At 40.5% G+C, this 19749-nt stretch overlaps 1 protein-coding gene across 2 annotated transcripts; it reads left to right on the top strand.

Moving 5' to 3' along the window:
• Positions 1 to 2150: 2150 nt before the first annotated feature.
• Positions 2151 to 17620, top strand: TNMD (tenomodulin). Of its 2 annotated transcripts, XM_011954569.1 has the most exons (7): positions 2151 to 2424; positions 2589 to 2720; positions 11491 to 11631; positions 11858 to 11959; positions 15239 to 15392; positions 16754 to 16920; positions 17243 to 17620. In XM_011954569.1, exons 1-7 carry the CDS (start codon positions 2377 to 2379, stop codon positions 17450 to 17452), a joined length of 954 nt encoding a protein of 317 aa, XP_011809959.1. In that variant the 5' UTR covers positions 2151 to 2376; the 3' UTR covers positions 17453 to 17620. The 2 variants fall into 2 exon arrangements, with proteins under 2 accessions (XP_011809959.1, XP_011809960.1); XM_011954570.1 differs by lacking the exons at positions 2151 to 2424; positions 2589 to 2720 and adding an exon at positions 10979 to 11210 and having other exon boundaries at positions 11452 to 11631; positions 17243 to 17612.
• The last annotated feature ends 2129 nt before the right edge of the window (positions 17621 to 19749 follow it).

Raw genomic sequence — 19749 nt, 5'->3', positions numbered from 1 at the left:
AAACTTAAGTTTCTCCGTGAAACTGTTTTTGTGGCTTTTCTTTTTTCTCTCTTTAAGCTTGACCAAAGAATTGTAGAACATAGAGAATCGTGACATATTTCATAATTTATGTAATCAATTAAACGCACAATCATGTCTCCAACAATTAGAAAATTATTTTCCTTGAGACATTAGGATGTGGAGGTAGTCATATGTACATGCCCCATTTTCCTGCCCAGCTGCGACCTCCCAGTTGGCTCCATCACTGTAGAAAAAAATTGTCCAAAATTAAGGCTAGAGAGTTGGACAGAGTCCAGATCATTAAATGCCTACTATGTCACAATAAGTGGCTTGGATTTTACAGACAATGAATAGATACTAAAGGATTTTAAGCAAGGAAGAGATTATCCCAGATTTGAGTCTTAGAAAGATCACCTTGAAGACAATGTATGAGAGACAAGGAAAACAGAATTCTATTGCAATAGTAAAAGTAACTGAGAACCCCAACTTAAATAGTGGTGATTGACAATGGAGAGAATAGGATTGCAGAGCTAATTCAGAGGCAGAATTAACTGGACTTAATAGTTGATTAGCCGTGGGGATGAACAAGACAGGAAGAAATCAAGGATCATTTGGAGGTTTCTATTCTAGAGACTGATTATTGTGTCATTTAGTGAGAGAGGTAATACCAAAAAAAAAAAAAAGAGTATGTTTGAAAGGAGAGATAATTAATTCAGTTTGGGACATATGGAATTTGAGGTGTCTGTTGGGTATTGGAGATGTCTAGCAGGTTAGATGGACATATGGGTGTGGAGCTCCAAGAGAACAGCCTGGGTAAAAGGTATGGATGTGAGACTTGTCAGAAAGGATGACAAACTAAACTGGGGTGTTAGCAGTGAGCATAGGGAGGAAAGAACAGCTTTCAGAGACATAAAAATTTAGAATAGATAGGATCTAGTGATTGACTGGAATAGATAGGATCTAGTGATTCATTGGAAAAAGGGAATGTGAAAAAGAGACAAAACCTCAGATTTTTGGTTTGAAAGACTGGGTGCGTGATAATTCCACCATTATAAGCTGAGTTATGTCCCCTCAAAATTCATATGTTGACACCCTAGCCCCCAGTATTTCCATATTTGACTGTATTTGGTGATAGGGTTTTTAATGAGGTAATTAAGGTTAAATGAGGTCATATGGCTGGGCTCTTATCCAATGTAACTGATGTAAAAGGAGATTAGGATACAGGCATACATAGAGGGAGAATGTCATGTGAATATGGAGATGGTCATCTACAAGTCAAGGAGAGAGGCCTCAGAAGAAGCCAATCCTGATAACACCTTGATCTTGGACTTCTAGCCTCCAGAGCAGTAAGAATATAAATTTCTGCCGTTTAAGCTACTCAGTCTGTGGTATTTTGTTATGGCAGCCCTAGCAAACTAATATAGCCACCAACTAAGATAGGGAATATGAGGGGAAAAGTAGGTTAGGAGAAGGTGTTGAAAGAAGACTTTGATATAGAACATGTTGAGCTTGAGATTCCTGAGGTATATCCAGGTGGAGATGTTCAAATGGCCTTGAAATTAAAAGATAGAACTGGGTTACAGGTACAGATGTGGAAATCATTGATATGTAGGTAATATTTTCAGCTGTAGGAATGAATGATATCATCTAAGAAGTCTGTGTAAAGTGAGAATGATCATCAAGAAAAGAACCGTAAGGCATGTAAACATTAAAAAGCAGACTGAGGAAGAGGACTCAAGAAAGGAGAAAAATCAGAGACAGAATATGAAGAGAGAGAGCTTAGAATTAGTCTTTATTTTATCCTGTTTTCATTATAATTAGTTAAGTACATATTGATAGCAGCATTTATAGAGCTTTAACTTAGTGAAGGAGGCAATATCTTTTCATTTCTGAATCTCAAACACCAAGCACAGTGTCTGACATTTAATATCCCTGCAATAAATATTTGTTGAATCAAATGGAATCGAAATTAGGACTTCGTTCCCTTCTTTGGTTTGTTTGCTTATTTCTGGAGTGTGCAGCATGTATTGCCACTGATATTTTAAGTTCATAGTGAAAAATCATTTCAATGTGTCCTAGGCTTGGTCCCCTTCCAACCCAACCCCCAGGACAATAGTTTTCATTATAACCTTCTGTCTTTGCCATTCTGGATGGAATTCTGTGCACAGAAGTTATATACATATATGGGTATATCTATGTAACAAATCGCAGCACAGGAGTCCCCTGGGCTCCCTCAGGCTCTGGTATGACATATTTGAGCCATATAAATTCAGCTTCTCCTCTGGCATCTGTTAGCCGACTCACTTGCAACTCCACCTCAGCAGTGGTCTCTCAGTCCTCTCAAAGCAGGGAAAGAGTACTGTCTGCTGAGAGACCATGGCAAAGAATCCTCCAGAGAATTGTGAAGACTGTCACATTCTAAATGTAAGTTGATTCATATTTTTTCCCTTTTGAGCAGAAGCATGGTTTCACAGATTTATCATATTGCAAAGTGAACATTAGAAAGTGGAATAAAAGGTGAGTTTGAATTATGGCTTGCTTATTGAGGTTTATTATGTATTGTTTTATTCTCTCTGTTCTTTGGTTAGGCAGAAGCTTTTAAATCCAAGAAAATATGTAAATCACTTAAGATTTGTGGACTGGTGTTTGGTGTCCTGGCCCTAACTCTAATTGTCCTGTTTTGGGGGAGCAAGCACTTCTGGCCGGAGGTACCCAAAAAAGTAAGTAAATACACATCATAATCTGATGCTTCTGTTCTGAGTTTGATTGAATTTAATTAGTAGGCATATAAATTACTCTGAAAATGAAAATCGTTAAGTCTCTTTTGTGTTTATTTTCTGGTGGTATGAAAAACTGAATCAAGATTTTTCTCTCCTTCATTTGCCTAATTATTTTGGTAAGGGAAAAAAACTTGTTTTCTGTATTTTGGTTAGTAATGATAGGGTGTAGAATTACCCATTCTTCTATAATGCTTGTATTTGAGGAGTTAAGATCCTCCTAGGAGCAAAGTTTTTACTTTAAGAAAAAAATACTTCCCATCTTTCTTTCAATTATCTGGGCAGAAACTGATGGAAAAGTAATTAGACCACCACATAAGGAGAAACCACCCAAAGTGGCAGCAAAGGATTTTCAGGGATTATGTTTCTGACTTAATGCATCTGCAGTGAGAACAGGCAGCAAGCTGCTTTTCAGGAGGAGCAATTCTCATACCTGACTTCACATTTATTTATGACTTAAAAAAAAAAAAAAAACAGAACTTTTCAGCTCCTTGCCAGCTGCAATCATCACTGTCCCATGGACATGGTAATGCCACAAGGTAGAAGCATGCGACCCCAAGTCATTAATCACAGATAACTCAGAAAGCTTCTGATACTGGGGTCATTTGGTGAAGCTTGGCTAGCCACTGTAGTTTGTATTTCTGCACCTTAGTGTTATTGTTACTCCTGGGCTCATACGCAATGGGCAAGTTTAGATATAAAATAAATAAAACCATAGTCCAAAATAAAACCATAGTCCCTTCATGCTCACAATTTCCATTTGAAAGATAATAAACAAATATACAAACTACAAGTTGTGAAGATAGTTTTCTGGCTTTGCCATGTTTTTCTGTTGGTATGTGGATTGCTGCTGAAGTTATTGTTATTACTGTTGTTAATTTGTTGTCATAAGATGCTCATTTCTATTTGGTAACAGATGTAGGGAGGAAAAAGCACAAATCCAGTAAAGGGGATGATACAAGAAAATGGGTTGGCATGGACCATTAGGAGCCAAAGGAGCAATAGGAGCAGAGAGAAAAAGATATGGGTCAGTGGGGAGAGAGAGGCAGAGGGGGAAAAGTAGAAAACAAGCTGGCTAAGTGTCTGAAAGAAAACAGAGATATAAGGCATAACCACCCTTGGATTCTCCACCTCTGCTGTCATACCCACTTTCATTTAGTCCCAAAGGATATCTTATCAGGTTTAAGTAGGAGGGAGAGCAAGCCAGCCTACTTTGTTTGCCTTTTTATTTATACCTTGTTCCAGAAAGGATTTCAGGCATCACCCAATGCCTATAGTTAGCCGTATCCCCTCCTCCTCCTCCCCTTACTGCTCCTTGCTTCTGAACTACTTATCGTTCAAATGTCTTTCTAGAGAAGCCACCTGTGTTCAGGCCGGCAGGGTGGGTAAAGCAATAGAGATCAGGAAGGAAACAGCAAATTAATAAGAGTGCCAAAATGCATTCCAATACAATTCTGGTACCACTTAGCTAATTCCCAAGGTGATATGTCACCCTACAAGTTGAATCTTGGATCCTTTTGAAAATTATACACGAGTTAAAGGACCATAAATCCTTTTGTTCTCCATAGCCACAGTGTACTTAACTGGGCATGGTGGATAGCTAGTCCTTTTGACCACCCTTAGAGGCTTGCCTAAATAAGGGGCCAGATGGCCTTTCTTGTTTTATTATTGTCGTTGGTACTGCAAATGCTATTCCAAAAGAGTATATGTGTTTTTACAAACTTATAGTGCTATTTGCCTCAGTGCAGCTATAAACGACTAGGTGGAGACCTTGTATTTATATTGCAAAGTGTCAGACTCACTAACAGGTCCATGGTCTCCTCTGTTTCCCTATTATGTCACCTTTACATCTCATTCTAGTTCTGTTTTTAATGATTATAAGGAGCAATCCTATGATACCTCGAACCAAAAGTAAAACTTGGTCAGTGCATGCACAGAAGAGGTGGGATACGCTGCTGAATAAAGTTTATCAACAATCAAACCTCTTTTGAAGTAATCTATTTTGGGATGTCACTTTCAGCAAAGAGACTCTCAGAAATGAACAAAGCTATTATGAAGTAATCCAGATAAAGACAACAGGTGTCCCCTAGGGCAAGTTTCTCTACCATGAACAAATGTTGTTGGTTTTCCATTCCAGTGGGGAGTTATGATTTATTGTCTTTGATATTTAAGTCCTGGCCTTCACAAGACCAGGTTTTGTTCATTGAAAACTAAGAAATCAGCTGGAAATGTGGATGTTTTACTTAGTCCACTACTACCTTCAAGTCCCAGACAAAGAGCTCAGGAGACCATCTATGCTTCCAATGGCTGAGACTGTCATAAGCCTGCCTTAGAGCAGACTTAAGAATTCTGGGAAGAGACTAGCAGTCAGGTTAGTCTTGGAAGAGCTGCACAGGAAAAGGATCCAGGCATCTTACACAAATTAAAGACTCTCCCCTTAATGGTATGGCCTAGCAAGAAACAACAGTTAGCAGATTAAAATCCAGGCTCTTTGGGCTTTCCTTAACAAGTCTGTGAGACTTGTGGGGACTCTGTGGCCCTTGGTAGAGAGTGCTGTGTATGCAACTGTGCTTATTGGTGGCAGTGATTTGTTTGCTGTCCTGGGAATTCCTCCAAGCTCTTAGTGTTTGCTCTTCTAGCCTCCACCATGCCTCCGTTTTATTTTGCCTTTCAACATCTGTGTATAATAAACAGTATTTATTTAACATCCCACATCTGGTGTTGACGTTTCCATGCCAGTAAGTCCTTCTCCTCACTCCCGCTTTGGTGTGTACAAAAGACCCAGATTCCTGTATCCAAATTGAGAAAAAGCCAAGCTTGACCTCCTCCCCTCACACACCTCAGGTGTGCACACGCACAGACACACACACGCACACCAGAGAGAGAAATAAAACAAAATAAAGTGAAACAAGGATGACTAACTCTGGGTGAGCTGCTGCATTTTCTTACAGGTCCCAGGCCCCTGACCCACAGCCACATATAGGAGCCACCTGAGCTAAATGAAAGCCAGGTCCATCCAGCTCTTTATTCAGCTTTCTTAAACAAGCAGAAGAGACCTATTCAGTCCCAGCAATTTTGAGAAAGCATCATAATGAGGCTCCCCTTCCAGGCAGTGATTGCCCTGGGATCATTGAAGCAGAATCGCCAAAGAAACATTCTTGCTTAAAGCCCCCTGTATTACACATTTTTCTTGCTTAAAGCCCCCTGTATTACACATTTTACTGGAAACAGTCAGAAGCCAACTCCTCAGCTAATTAATCCAACATGAAGAAAACAAATCAGAAAAATCCTAGCCTTTAAACCAACAGTTTAGAAACACAGCACAGACCTTGTAGCCCATCCCTGCCGATCCTTTGTGGAGTGAGGCAGAAGAATCATACATTTAATAAATAAAAGGTGGTCCTTATTGCCTTACAATAGGAGCTGCCTGGTGACTTTAGGGTTGTTTGAAAGCCATCAGGACCACCCAGCAATCAACAGATTTGTGAGGATGTTCCTTCAACTTCTACATATTACCAGAGCAATGAGGAGTGGTAGGGATAAGCGGGCATTTTTCTGCCCTCCTGCCACACCTCATTTGCAGGTGATCATTAAAACAGTCTCCCACAGTGTTGTGAGCCCACTGTCATTCTAGGCTGAAAATCCTTTGCTCAGAAGAAGCACTTTCTTGACGAGTCTGATTGCAACTTTTTGTGCGTGCCTATTTCTTGGCACGCACAATTGGGCATTAGCCCAATATTAACTTTTTTCACTCCTCTCTAGGCACACAAGGAAAACAACTTTCCTCCCCAGGTCCCCTGGGCTTTCCTACACCACAGTCTGGTGGGTGAAATGTGGGTCTAGAAAAATATTAATATACCCTCAAGGAAAAAGTTGAAGACGTAACTGGAATATTTTTGACAGGGAGACTGAGCTTTACCAGATGGTGCCATGTTGGCATTCTTTAAAAAAAAAAAAAAAAAAAAAAGACTTCCCTTCATTTTCCTCCTAATGCATTGTGAGACCCAGGGCCACCCTTGTACAACTCTCACTGGGCCAGCTCTTACTCTGGGCTACTCAAGGGCAGCTCCCAGCAATTATGTGGAGCCAGGCTGTGGCTGTGATGGCATGTTCTTCTTAGTCACTCTCTTCATTCTCCTAAGGCAGCATTTGCTGAACAACTTATATGACACCAGGATGAAGAGCCTAGGCCTTCAAAGACAGCTGTTCTGGAGTGGTTGAGAGTGGAATTGGGGCTGTAGAGGAAGTAGCCTGGATGATCAATAGATAGTAGCAGTAGGAGTAGTCCAATGATCAACCTGACAGGTTGATCTGAGCAAATCTCGGCAGACTTTGCTAACTATCTAACGTTACAGATGAAAAGGAGTGAAGGATTAAAATAGGAACTGAGTCCCTAGAGACACTCAGAGTGACTTGCCCAAAATCACACAGCTTGTAAGTGGTGGGGTTAAGGTTAGAACTAGAGGCTAGTCTGAAGATTCTTTCCACTATTCTTCAGCTGCATTTAAGAATCAAGGATAGGGATAATGGGTAGGGGACAAACTTACTGGCCAGCTCAAGTCTGTAGATAAAAGAAGCAGCTTTTTCTCGTTGAAAAAGAATGTCTGTACTGCTTATGCCAATATTTTGCATATTGCCAAATGGTGATCGAAGATGCAGAACTCTAACTTTGCATAAGGAACAATCTGTGTGCTCTGTGTTGGTAAAGAAATACCCAGAGGCCCTTTAATTCCCCCAAGTTAGATTAATAATAATATGGTACAGTGCATTCTCTTCCCTTCCTTCCAGTCTAACACCTGCTAGCCAGCTATTCTGAGCATGTATTTCACCTTTGGAGAGTGTACCTCATAAACAGACAGTAAGGGATGAAGATGGAGTGAAGAGCAGCTAGATTAATCACAGGCTTCAAAAAACAAACCTAAGCCAAATGCCCTCAAATCCCTGTCAGGACAGGCTAAAGCTTCTTGCCCCCAAAACAGATCCATCACACTGAGGTCTGAAATAGCTTTACTTTTTATAAAAAGCTTTCTTTTCTGATCTCAGGGACTGCCACAGAGGCAAGAAAACAGGGAAAACCGTGAAAGAGAGATGTTAGGGCTCATTTGCTGCCTGAATGGAGGGTTTAACTGGACTGAAGACAGAATTCCTGGGCAGGGAAGAAAAATGGGTTGTGTCCTCTACATGTTTTGTCAGTGTGGTCTTCTTACACCTCTCACTGCCTGGACTTAATCACATATCTGTCTCATTTCACTTCTGATTCCTATTCCACTCCATTGGCTTCCTTGTTCCATTCCAATGTTCTGGTTCTTCTAGTTAAGGCCAGCCTTATGTGTGGGTGGAGTAAGAGCCCATTTGAGTGGTGCTGGAAAGATGCCCTTGCCCCCAAATATCTCCCATTCCTCGTGCCACTGTGCCTATTAGATTGGTGCAAAAGTAATTGTGGTTTTTGCCATTGAAAGAAATGGCAAAGTAATAAAGTAATAAAATCAACCATTAGTACTTCATTCCTCTGAGTGAAGTATTGCACTCAAATTTTTAAACAGACAAACATTCATCACTAATATCTAAGTGTGAAATCATGGGTCAGATTGATTTCTTCTTTGTCATAAGGTACCTGAAGCACCACGAGATTCCTAGATGTCTGGACAGGAGACAAAGGGACAGACAGAGATGGGAAGAGAAGGGGGAAGGGCTATGAGGGTATAGAATGAATATGAAAATAGAACAGAAAAGGAAAGCTAGAAGCACCAAAAATTAACTCTATTTGCCAGTGGGGCAGGGGTGTACTTCTCATCATATTCTGTCCTTGCCTTATCCTTCCTGGAATAAAGCTGAGTTGGAGGCAGCTGAGATGAGCTACTTGTAGCCCACTCACACCTCTCTTCAGGCCAGTCATCCTGTCTCTGCTTTAGCTTGCTCCTGGGGAGGACAAAGCCATTTATTCTTTCATCTCCAGAAAGACCTTCAACCCCTGAGCCAGGAAGCTTAGTAGAGAGCAAAGTACTTGTGATGCCAAAGGCATGAGCTCAGTCTTCTTATGGGCCAGTGAAGCTTGCATAGCCATTACCCAAGCAATGTGCTCCACAGGGACCCAGGCGAGACAGTGTGTCTGGATTTGTTCATACCCATCTCCAAACAGTCCAAAGTGGGCCACCAGCATCATCTTCCTAGACGAAGAATGGTCTGTTCCAAAAGGACACCTTGATAGTGAAATTCTGTCTGGGTGAATATATAGCTTCCCACTCCTACCCCCTACCAAGGAATGAAGTCATTCTGTTCCCACTCTATTTAGTAACTTATCATTACTAACATAAAGTCAACAAGTTGGTTAATGAGCACAATCAGAATGGACCCCTTCTCCCCTACCAAAGAAAAACTCTTTGCAGGAATGTTGAAAATAATCAAGATCTGCTGAGCTTGGCAGTTTCCAATAGTTTTCATCTAGCAAGGTGTCCAAGTAAAGTGCATTGCCAACAGTGCAGGAAAACTCATTCCACAGAAACACACTGAAATTCTAAATGTCACCAGTAGGTTCCATAGTCCTCTACCAGTGATTGAAAATACAGCCTGTATTTTTTCTTTCGCCCAGGTAGGCAGTGTTCCAGCGTCCCCTAGTCTCTAACCTCATTTTTCCATACAATAATCCATCAGTGGTGCTACTGATGAAATAAACACCCCACCCCAGCCCCCAATGGCTAGTGGCATCAACATTTGTCTCAAAAATGGATAGTATTTCTAACAAAATTCCCCCGTTGGGAGAGCTGACAAGACTGGATCTGAAGTGGATGCCTCTCTCCTCTACTTAAGTCAGACAGACTGAGAGCTCAATTTGTTGCCATAGGTAGACGTATCTCTTCTCAAGCTGGCTGCAGAACTGGAACTAAGGACATATTTATTGCTAGAAGCAAATAACAAACCTAAAGGAATTTGCTAACTATCACAAACCAGGCCAGACTTCCTGAGTTAACTCTGCAGTTGCTGGAGAGTTCTAAGTATTGTTTTTCTTTCACTTTTAAAATGGTTTTTTTAAAAGACCTTGCCAATACTCAAAAATCTCTCTTTAGGAAGATAAGGATGTGCCATTGGTGGGGAAAACTTATTCAACAAATACTTAGGCTCCAACCATGTCCAAGGCACTGTAGAGCTACCAAGGGGTAAATGACATTGACTCTTGATTTTCTCTTCAGCAGCTACATTAGACTTGCCACCCTTGAAGTAATACTTGCTTCTACAAATGGTTCCAATTTGTTTTTCTCTAGTTGAGTTGGTGAATATTTGACCAGGTTAAACTAACATTCAGTCAATGGCATCAGCAGACACTAAAAAACGACCCAACCTGGTGTAAGTTCTCTACAAGGCTGCCACTGGGAACCGTATCATTAGAAAGCAATGTGGGCTCTGAAGACTTGCTTTTTAAGGCTTTTAGTTTTCCAAATTTTTTTCATAAGGAAAAATGAATATGAAGAAACTTGATAAACAAAGGTCTCCTAATGACAGAGATAAGATAGACTTCCAAAAGGCATCATCACGTCTGGCCTGGTTTGTGACAGATAACAAATTCCTTTATGCTTATTTGCTTCTACCTATAAATATGCCCTAAAATTATAAGATATGGGCTTACTCCTAAACTGCAGTACCATATGGGACTGGTCCTCTTGGTCTTTAGAAATACAATTGCCTCTTTTAGAGCACAGGAGAAAATCTGGGGTTCTGTTTTAGCCACTCAAGAAAGACCTGATGAGCAGCCTTTCTTCTTGGGAGGCTCCACATTACTTAATGCAGGACACTTGGCTCAGTTGGCTTAATTCCATATACACAAAAGAATCTGCAAAACTTGAAAACAACTGAATATGGCTTGGGAAACAGAACCCAGGAATAAATTGGGTGGGGTTGGTTGCCTTACAAAGAGAAGACTAAGGAAAGGTATAAATGTTTCCTGGAGTTTAAGGTGCAAAAGGAAGCAAACAGAGCAGGGTAGGACTCTAATATTGGCAAGGAGAAAGTCTTCAGATTCTAAAAGGATAGACTCAAGGCTGTTGTGGCAATATTAAAGCCCTGGATAGACAAGGAGACAAACAATACGTAACCATTTTAAGTGTATTCAAATCTCTTTCTCATACCTAATGAATTTCATGGGCGAGGGATGGGGCAGTGCGGGGGGGGTTGGGGGGCGTGATTACTTAGCACTTGGAAAGGGAAGTGGTAGCTTAAAGAAGCAGCATAGGTTTTAGGTGATCCCTCAGCTTAACACAAGGGGAAAATACTTTATAGGCTGGTTTGCAAACTATCATTTGCTATTTAGCCAAGGCTGCCAAGAAAACTGTTGGAATTCTTAGTAATTAGCTCAGCAGCTTGGCTTGAATTCAAAATACCAGCTCTGAAGTGATCTCCATATCAGCTGCAGCGCCAAAAAGCACCTCACTTTAGGGACACATGGAGTATCCTTTTTTTTTTTGAGACGGAGTCTCGCTCTGTCACCCAGGCTGGAGTGCTGTGGCCAGATCTCAGCTCACTGCAAGCTCCGCCTCCCGGGTTCACGCCATTCTCCTGCCTCAGCCTCCCGAGTAGCTGGGACTACAGGCGCCCGCCACCACACCTGACTGATTTTTTTGTATTTTTAGTAGAGATGGGGTTTCACCGTGTTAGCCAGGATGGTCTCCATCTCCTGACCCACACTGAATATCTTAGAGACTGTTTTCCTCTGTTCTCCCAGACCTATGACATGGAGCACACTTTCTACAGCAATGGAGAGAAGAAGAAGATTTACATGGAAATTGATCCTGTGACCAGAACTGAAATATTCAGAAGCGGAAATGGCACTGATGAAACATTGGAAGTACACGACTTTAAAAACGTAAGTTGGATGTTTTCCCCCTAAGGCTTTCCACTTAAAATATTAGAGCAGTTGAGTCAAGTTAAAAATAGCCTCCATCTAAAATTTGAATTCAAATGGAAACCTAGAGGAGGCTAGCATTCCATTATGAATTCAAATTTTGCTAGTCTGGTACCCCAACAGATCATGGAACTTACTAATAGTGGCTCTTTTGGGAAGCTTTATTGTTGTTTTGTCTGTTTCATAGGGATACACTGGCATCTACTTCGTGGGTCTTCAAAAATGTTTTATCAAAACTCAGATTAAAGTGATTCCTGAATTTTCTGAACCAGAAGAGGAAATAGACGAGGTATGCAAGAAGAATAATTGTGGTGCAAAAGACATCATTTATTGGATGCTACCTATGTGCCAAACATTGTACTAAATGCTTCACTTTTCTTTGATTCTCCGACAACCTTATAGATAGGTACTATTATTATCATCATTTTCAGATCAGGAAACTCGAACTCAGAGCCAAAAAGTGACTTGCTCAAGGTCACACAGCTAGTGAGTAGCAGATTGGGGTCTTGAACTTAGGCCTTTCAAAAAACTGAAGTGCGTAATTTTAGGTGCAATGCTATACTTTTATACCCGGGCACCCATTAACATTATGTTGATTTTCTCTGAAGCCAAAGATTTCTAGTAAGAGGGATGAGCCAGAGAAACAAAATCTTGCCTCAGATAAAGCATTTTAAAAAAAGAAAGTTCCAAAGCCACCTGGGGTTCTTGCCACTTTTGTCACACTTCAGTATTCACCTATTTTAAAGATTGTGGTTCATTCACCTTACCATTTTATGCTGGGCTGCTAATGGAATAATTCACATTTAACCTCACTAGGAAAGGCAAAAGCAAAGAAGGCGAACACTGAAATGTGATACAAACTCTCTGAAAACACCCTGCTAGGCCAAAGTGAGGCAACCTAGGGTGCTGGTGCAATCACTGAATGGCCCCTGAAAACCTAATGGGAGATGGATGTTATTGCCTATAATACAACTATCTGTAAGGTCCCTGAGGCTCTTTATTGTTTCCTGAATATTTTGTCTATAATTACAGTATGGTTTTATTAGTGGGAGAAGGGGGACCTCAGTTAAGGTCATATTGTGACAACCTATCCCCACTATAGCAAGAAAAAAACAAGCATTGGTTTGGTTTACTGCTTAGCTGGCAAATCTAAAGTGGAATTATGGCAATGTCAGAGTGATCCTTCTTCTTTATTTATTTATTTATTTATTTATTTATTTATTTATTTATTTATTTTTGAGACGGAGTCTCACACTGTCACCCAGGCTGGAGTGCAGTGGGGCGATCTCAGCTCACAGCAAGCTCCGCCTCCTGGGTTCATGCCATTCTCCTGCCTCAGCCTCCCGAGTAGGTGGGACTACAGGTGCCTGCCATTTTTTTTTTTTTTTTGTATTTTAGTAGAGACGGAGTTTCACCATAGCCAGGATGGTCTCAATCTCCTGACCTCGTGATCCGCCTGCCTAGGCCTCCCAAAGGGCTGGGATTACAGGCGTGAGCCACCACACCCGGCCATGGCAGAGTGATCTTTCTACAAACTATAAAAACCTCTTCCTTTCTTCTCTCTCTCTCTGTTCTTTTGCACTTTTCTCCCACCCGGCTCCCTCCATCTTGATTCTCACCAACCCATTTCTTTTCCTTTATTTTTTCTTTATTTGGGGGTGGTGGGTGGGGAGGACTATTTTTCCTTCCCTTACCCAAGTCTTAGAGCTGTCATTGGCTCCCACTTTACTCTTTCATGCTACTGGTCTCCTCAGGGCCAGAGAAGTTACAGACCTTTGTTACTAGAATTTCCAAGAAAACAAAGAACGTTCTCCCAAAGATGATGCTCTGCTCCCAAGGTCTATGGTAGTGACAGAGTTTGGAGACTTTTATTTTTTTAAAGTAAGCATGAGTTAGATGCATCTGAGGAATAGATCAATGTTCAGGATATTAGGAATGACTACAGTAGGCAAAGGTAAGATAAAAGGAAAATCAATAGGATTAAAAAGCTACTATACACAATAACATATGCTAATTACATTCAGAAAATAATGTAAGCATTTGAGTAGGCCAGCCAGCAATGAGAACCTGAAGTGATATAATAGGATTTATTTTTCTGAAAGATTAAGGCAAAGGGGGCCGGGCACGGTGGCTCACGCCTATAATCCCAGCACTTTGGGAGGCTGAAGAGGAGGATTATTTGAGGTCAGGAGTTTGAGACCACTCTGGTCAACATGGTGAAAACCCATATCTACTAAAACAAAACAAATTAGCCAGGCATGATGACGTGTGCCTGTAATCCCAGCTACTGAAGAGGATGAGGTGGGAGGATCGCTTGAACCCAGGAGGTGGAGGTTTCAGTAAGCCAAGTTCGCGCCACTGCACTCCAGCCTGGGCGACAGAGCGGGACTCAGTGTCAAAAAATAAATAAACAAATAAAAAATAAAGGAAAAGGCTCATAATGTCTCATTTTGGCCCTAATTTAGTCTTCATTTAATTTCACCAAATATTTTAAATAACACAAATATTCATTTCATGATAGTAAGAATATTGTACCTTCAAGTAAATCTTATTTTTTATATACACACCACAGATTTTTTTTTAATGAGACAAATTTGTGGTCCTGAATGACAAAACCCTCTTCTGTACTTCCCTCCACACTGTATCCATGGCATATGTATTTTAAACATGCAGAGCAGGTATATAAATAGCCCTGATTTTGCTAACAAAGCTAGTCAGCATACCAACCTCATTTTATACAATTCCTTTCAATGCATCTCAGGGTCGTTACAGACTCAAGGACAAAGGTGCTAAGACTTTAGAATTGTAAATGATTCCGGGAGAAATTAGTAAGAACTAGGTGTACAACACAATTACCTCAATACTAGAAACTGAAGAGAAAGTGGTGTCCTTCACAGTACACAAAAAGCTGCTTAAAGCAAAAACACTCTGTGAGATAAACTCTAAGCATCTACAATGAAAGGAATGCAATCGTAGGAAGGCCAGTGAAGTCAAAAACTGGAGACTTCACTTTAAAACATAAAAAGACATCTTTTGTACTATAACTGGCTACCATCAACAGGCAAATCTTGTAAAACCAAAATATCAGATCCCATTGTTGTTGAATTGATCTCACGAGTTTGGATTATAGGAGTTTTTTCAGCTTCAGATCAAATCCTGCTTGCCACCCAAGATGCAAGCCTAAATAAGGCAGGCTAACAAAAAGTATTTATAAAAAAGAAAACAAATGTAAATCACTCAGGGTTCCAGAAGCTCAAGTTAAAACATACACAGACCCAGGACATGCTGAAAATAATGAAGCGCCTTTCTGACTTTGAGTGAAATGGTAACAGAGAAGGCTCGTAGTTTAGTAAGCAGCCTTGCTGTTAGACCCAGGAGGGAGGAAGGATCAGTTGTTAACTCCCCCAACACCCACTGAATGCAAGACACAGAGCTAGTTCATCAGCAGCCCTAGGATTAAAATTGTTACTCACACTCAAAATATGTTGTTTTCCAGCATCCCATAATGTCTCACTTGTTCTATTAATTTCTCTGCCAATCCCCACCCTAAGCTACTTTCTTCTTTCAGAATGAAGAAATTACCACAACTTTTTTTGAACAGTCAGTGATTTGGGTCCCAGCAGAAAAGCCTATTGAAAACCGAGATTTTCTTAAAAATTCCAAAATTCTGGAGATCTGTGACAACGTGACCATGTATTGGATCAATCCCACTCTAATATCAGGTATGACATCCTTACCTTCATCCTCCTCCTATTTTCTAAGACAGTAACAGGTTAACATTCCCAGCATTTAGAGGCTACGTTTCTAGGAAAACAAATGATTGGTTTATATCTTCTTGGATGAGTCTATATATGCTGACTGCCAGTGAGGAGGGAATTTTTCACAGTCAAGTTATAAATCAGATAAATTAATGTTGACAGGCTTTTAAATATCCCAGCAAAGGTAACACCACCCTAATGTGACTAGTGATAGCAAAAAACTAATCTTTCTTTCTTTGCACATCTATATTCATTGCAGTCGTTATACCAGACTATTGCTCAAACCACTGTGGGTCCAACCCAAGTATAGAGGAGAGAAGGGCAAAAACAATACTCTACTGTCAAGAAGGATTCCCTATGTCAAATGGTGGCATTTTCCTTAGAAAATAAGACAATCACTGCAATACAAATTTCTTTGTCGCTCTTTTAGGAATTACTATAAAAGTAGTTGAGGGCTAGACGTCCAGAGTAGAAGAGTCCAGCCCTCAACTTCCAGTCAGCCCATAGAAAAGGTAAAGGCCCCTGGATGTCTTAGTCTGTTTAGCTAACATGCAATTTGGCCTCCCTCATTCTGCACAGCATAGATTACTCTATTACCAAGAGAGGTTATTCTCACCAATGTAAGCATCTGTGGGTACTCTTTAGAGATATAAAAAAGGTGACTAAATGCAGTGTGGTATCCTGGACTGGATGCTGGAACAGAAAAAGAACATTAGTAAAAATACTAATGAAATCTGAATAAAGTCTGTAGTTTAGTTAATAACATTGCGCCAATGCTATCTTCTGATTTTTTATCATTGTACCATGGTTATGTAAGATAACATTAGGAGAAACTGGGTGAAGAATATGTGAACTCTGTACTATTTCTGCAACTCTTCCATGATCTAAGATTACTTCTAAACAGAAAGTTTTTTAAAAAAATTTTAAGACAAGAAACATAAGGAAAGTGGGAGGACAGAGGATGTCAAATCAATTCAGGCAACCAAGAAATATTTATTGAGCATCTACCATGGGTAAAATCATCACTGTAGGAGATACAGAAGTCCCTTGTTCTCAATTTTTAATTTAGTATGCTGGTAAGGCAAAGCAGTAAATGTTTGATGCCAAAGAAGCAAAGAAGTTTGTGTATGTAGAAATGATCAGGCTTGTTTTGGAAACTACTCTAAGATATCAACTGAAGGAGCTTGGAAAAGTGGTCCATGCCTAAATGATGCCAGTTTGAAGACACAATGAAAATCTCTATCCCCAGCTGCTATTCCCCCAAGCACTTCTTTCAGGAACATTTGCAAAGCAGTTGCATCACAACTTTGCATTTATTATCTTAGTTTCCGAGTTACAAGACTTTGAGGAGGATGGAGAAGATCTTCACTTTCCTGCCAACGAAAAAAAAGGGATTGAACAAAATGAACAGTGGGTGGTCCCTCAAGTGAAGGTAGAGAAGACCCGTCACACCAGACAAGCAAGTGAGGAAGAACTTCCAATAAATGACTATGTGAGTTATGTTTATGTAAACTTTTGATAGAAGAGAAAAAAAGAGCCCTCACAAAACTTACTACCCCTCAGATCACAATCATTGGAAGGAGAATGATCATGGCTTTAACAAAAAAAAAATGTTTAAGCAACTTGGAATCTCCGGGAGGCTCATTCAAAATCAATCTCAATCTCTGTAGATATATCTCCATGATCAGGCTAAGGAGCTTAATTTCTCACAAGCCCCCAACTCATACAGTCTTCTAGTTCTCCCCTGCTTGGTGAGAACTCTTGCTAGTGAACCTTCCTCTCCCACCCCCAACACTGGCTTCTTCTTCTTTCAGACTGAAAATGGAATAGAATTTGATCCCATGCTGGATGAGAGAGGTTATTGTTGTATTTACTGCCGTCGAGGCAACCGCTACTGCCGCCGCGTCTGTGAACCTTTACTAGGTTACTACCCATATCCATACTGCTACCAAGGAGGACGGGTCATCTGTCGTGTCATCATGCCTTGTAACTGGTGGGTGGCCCGCATGCTGGGGAGGGTCTAATAGGAGGTTTGAGCTCAAATGCTTAAACTGCTGGCAACATATAATAAATGCATGCTATTCAATGAATTTCTGCCTATGAGGCATTTGGCTCCTGGTAGCCAGCTCTCCAGAATTACTTGTAGGTAATTCCTCTCTTCATGTTCTAATAAACTTCTACATTATCACCAACAGCCTGATTGCTGCTGAACACACTGGGTAAGTGTTTGCTGAGAATATTCCCAGCAGGTGAAATGGAGCAGACCTGTCAAACATAGATGACTATGCTGAGGCTCAGAAAACAATGCCCCAAAATGAAGGCCTCAGAAGCAAAAGTTTTTCTCTGACCTTCCCCTAACTGCCAGTCTCTCAGTCCCATTCTCCCCTGAGGATAGCCATAAAAACTAGAATCCCTCTTCCTCAAGGCGTGTCATAGAAATCAGAACCCCTTTTTTCCAAAGTCAGTCATTAAACCTAAAAATATCACTAATTTTTCCTCTGCTTTTCTGGGTAAAAGCTGGCCATAAGGAAATTATCTGACCTAGCTTGTTTGACTGTAGGTCATAAGACTCCCTTTCCAGAGAGGATCCAACAGCTTTGGAAGTAGAAAAGGGCAAAGCATAATGATACCTAAAGATCATATTTTACTCTGCTGTATTAAGGCAGTGGAAATAAGGGGCTGATGATAAAATGTCTCCATAACTGATGCATTAAAAACATATCCTTTTGTGCATAGCCCCAGTGTTTAATTATATGAAGGACATATTGTGAACTGGCTTAAGTATCAATTAAGCTGCTGGACAGGCAGTGAGTCACAGCAGGCTAACACTAAAATATTTCAAATGTGCAGACTCAGCAAAGGAGAAAGCTAAACTAGCAAAAAGGGTCTCAGGCTCTCCTCCTATAAACAGGAACTCAACTTAGGACAAATTCAACATTCCATAGCCTTCCCATCTGGCTCCTCTTTATATCAGTATTTGATTAGATACATTTCCAAGGCAATTGTCTAAAAAACAAGAACTCATAAATACCATTCACAGAAACAGGCATCATAGGAAATTATGGAGGTGAGGAATCAAATAAGATTTTCCCTCCCAATCACAGGGAACTAGCAGTATACCACTTTCTTAAAGAAAAGGTAAGGGCCTACTTCCCAATCACTCCATACTTTGCTTGGGAAAGGAAAAGGGGGCAAAGGGGAAAGAAAGAGGTTAAAGGGTAACGTTAACCTTGATGTCCCAGCCAGTTTCAGTTTCAAAATTTGTGCTCTACCAATCTGTCACCCCTTCTAGTTTCATTTGAAGGTAGCATACTTCATTGCTCAACTTCAAAGTTATTGTGTCATGAAAATGTCTGTCTGGAACTTTCTATCAGAAAAGTATTTTCAAATAAATTCTTCACCAAGATGCCTGTGGGCAGGAGTCATTTTCTCCCAGTTAATAGTTGAGGAAATCCATAGAAAATGGCTTTGCCCAAGGTTGAGTTGCGATTAGTCAGTCATTAATTGGTAATTAGCATATATGCCATACTTGGATTACCAATTTTCACAGAATGAGAGCACAATAAAATATATCTAACAATGCACATTACTGAAAGTATTTTTAATTGATGATTTAGAAGACATCTGATTGTTTTAGAGTACTTCGATTATCATAACAAGCATTAATTTATAGTTGAAATAGAAAAACGTAAAAGATATGAAATTAGTTTGAGGTTATATGAACTTTATGATGTTTCTATCATTGTTTTTTAATACGACTACTCATTTTTAACATTGCTTTTTTTAGATCAGCTAATAATTTTATTTAGTTTTTCTATTTTTTATTTATTTTTCCATAGGTTATTGGAGTACAGGAGGTATTTGATTACATGAGTAAGTTCTTTGGTGGTGATTTGTGAGATTTTGGTGCACCCATCACCCAAACAGTATACACTGCACTCTATTCGTGGTCTTTTATCCCTCGCCGCCCTCCCACCTCGACCCTTTCTCCCAAGTCACCAAAGTCCATTATATCATTCTTTTTTTCTTTTTTTTTTTCTTGAGACGGAGTCTGGCTCTGTCGCCCAGGCTGGAGTGCGGTGGCACGATCTGGGCTCACTGCAAGCTCTGCCTCCTGGGTTCACGCCATTCTCCTGCCTCAGCCTCCCCAGTAGCTGGGACTACAGGCACCTGCCACCTCGCCTGGCTAATTTTTTGTATTTTTTAGTAGAGACGGGGTTTCACTGTCTTAGCCAGGATGGTCTCGATCTCCTGACCTCAGGTGATCCACCCGCCTCGGCCTCCCAAAGTGCTGGGATTACAGGCGTGAGCCACCATGCCC

This window comes from Colobus angolensis, unplaced genomic scaffold (assembly GCF_000951035.1).
Source record: "Colobus angolensis palliatus isolate OR3802 unplaced genomic scaffold, Cang.pa_1.0 Scaffold385, whole genome shotgun sequence".
In the NCBI taxonomy this organism is placed as follows: Eukaryota; Metazoa; Chordata; class Mammalia; order Primates; family Cercopithecidae; genus Colobus; species Colobus angolensis.
Note: the sequence above shows the minus strand (reverse complement) of the source record. Positions and strands in the feature narration are given on the sequence as shown.

Coding starts and splice junctions, on each gene's coding strand:
- TNMD (XM_011954569.1), top strand. CDS start 2,377: ATGGCAAAGAATCCTCCAGAGAATTGTGAAGACTGTCACATTCTAAAT. Junction 2,721..11,490: donor GGCCGGAGGTACCCAAAAAA/GTAAGTAAATAC, acceptor CTGTTCTCCCAG/ACCTATGACATGGAGCACAC. Junction 15,393..16,753: donor CAATCCCACTCTAATATCAG/GTATGACATCCT, acceptor TTATTATCTTAG/TTTCCGAGTTACAAGACTTT.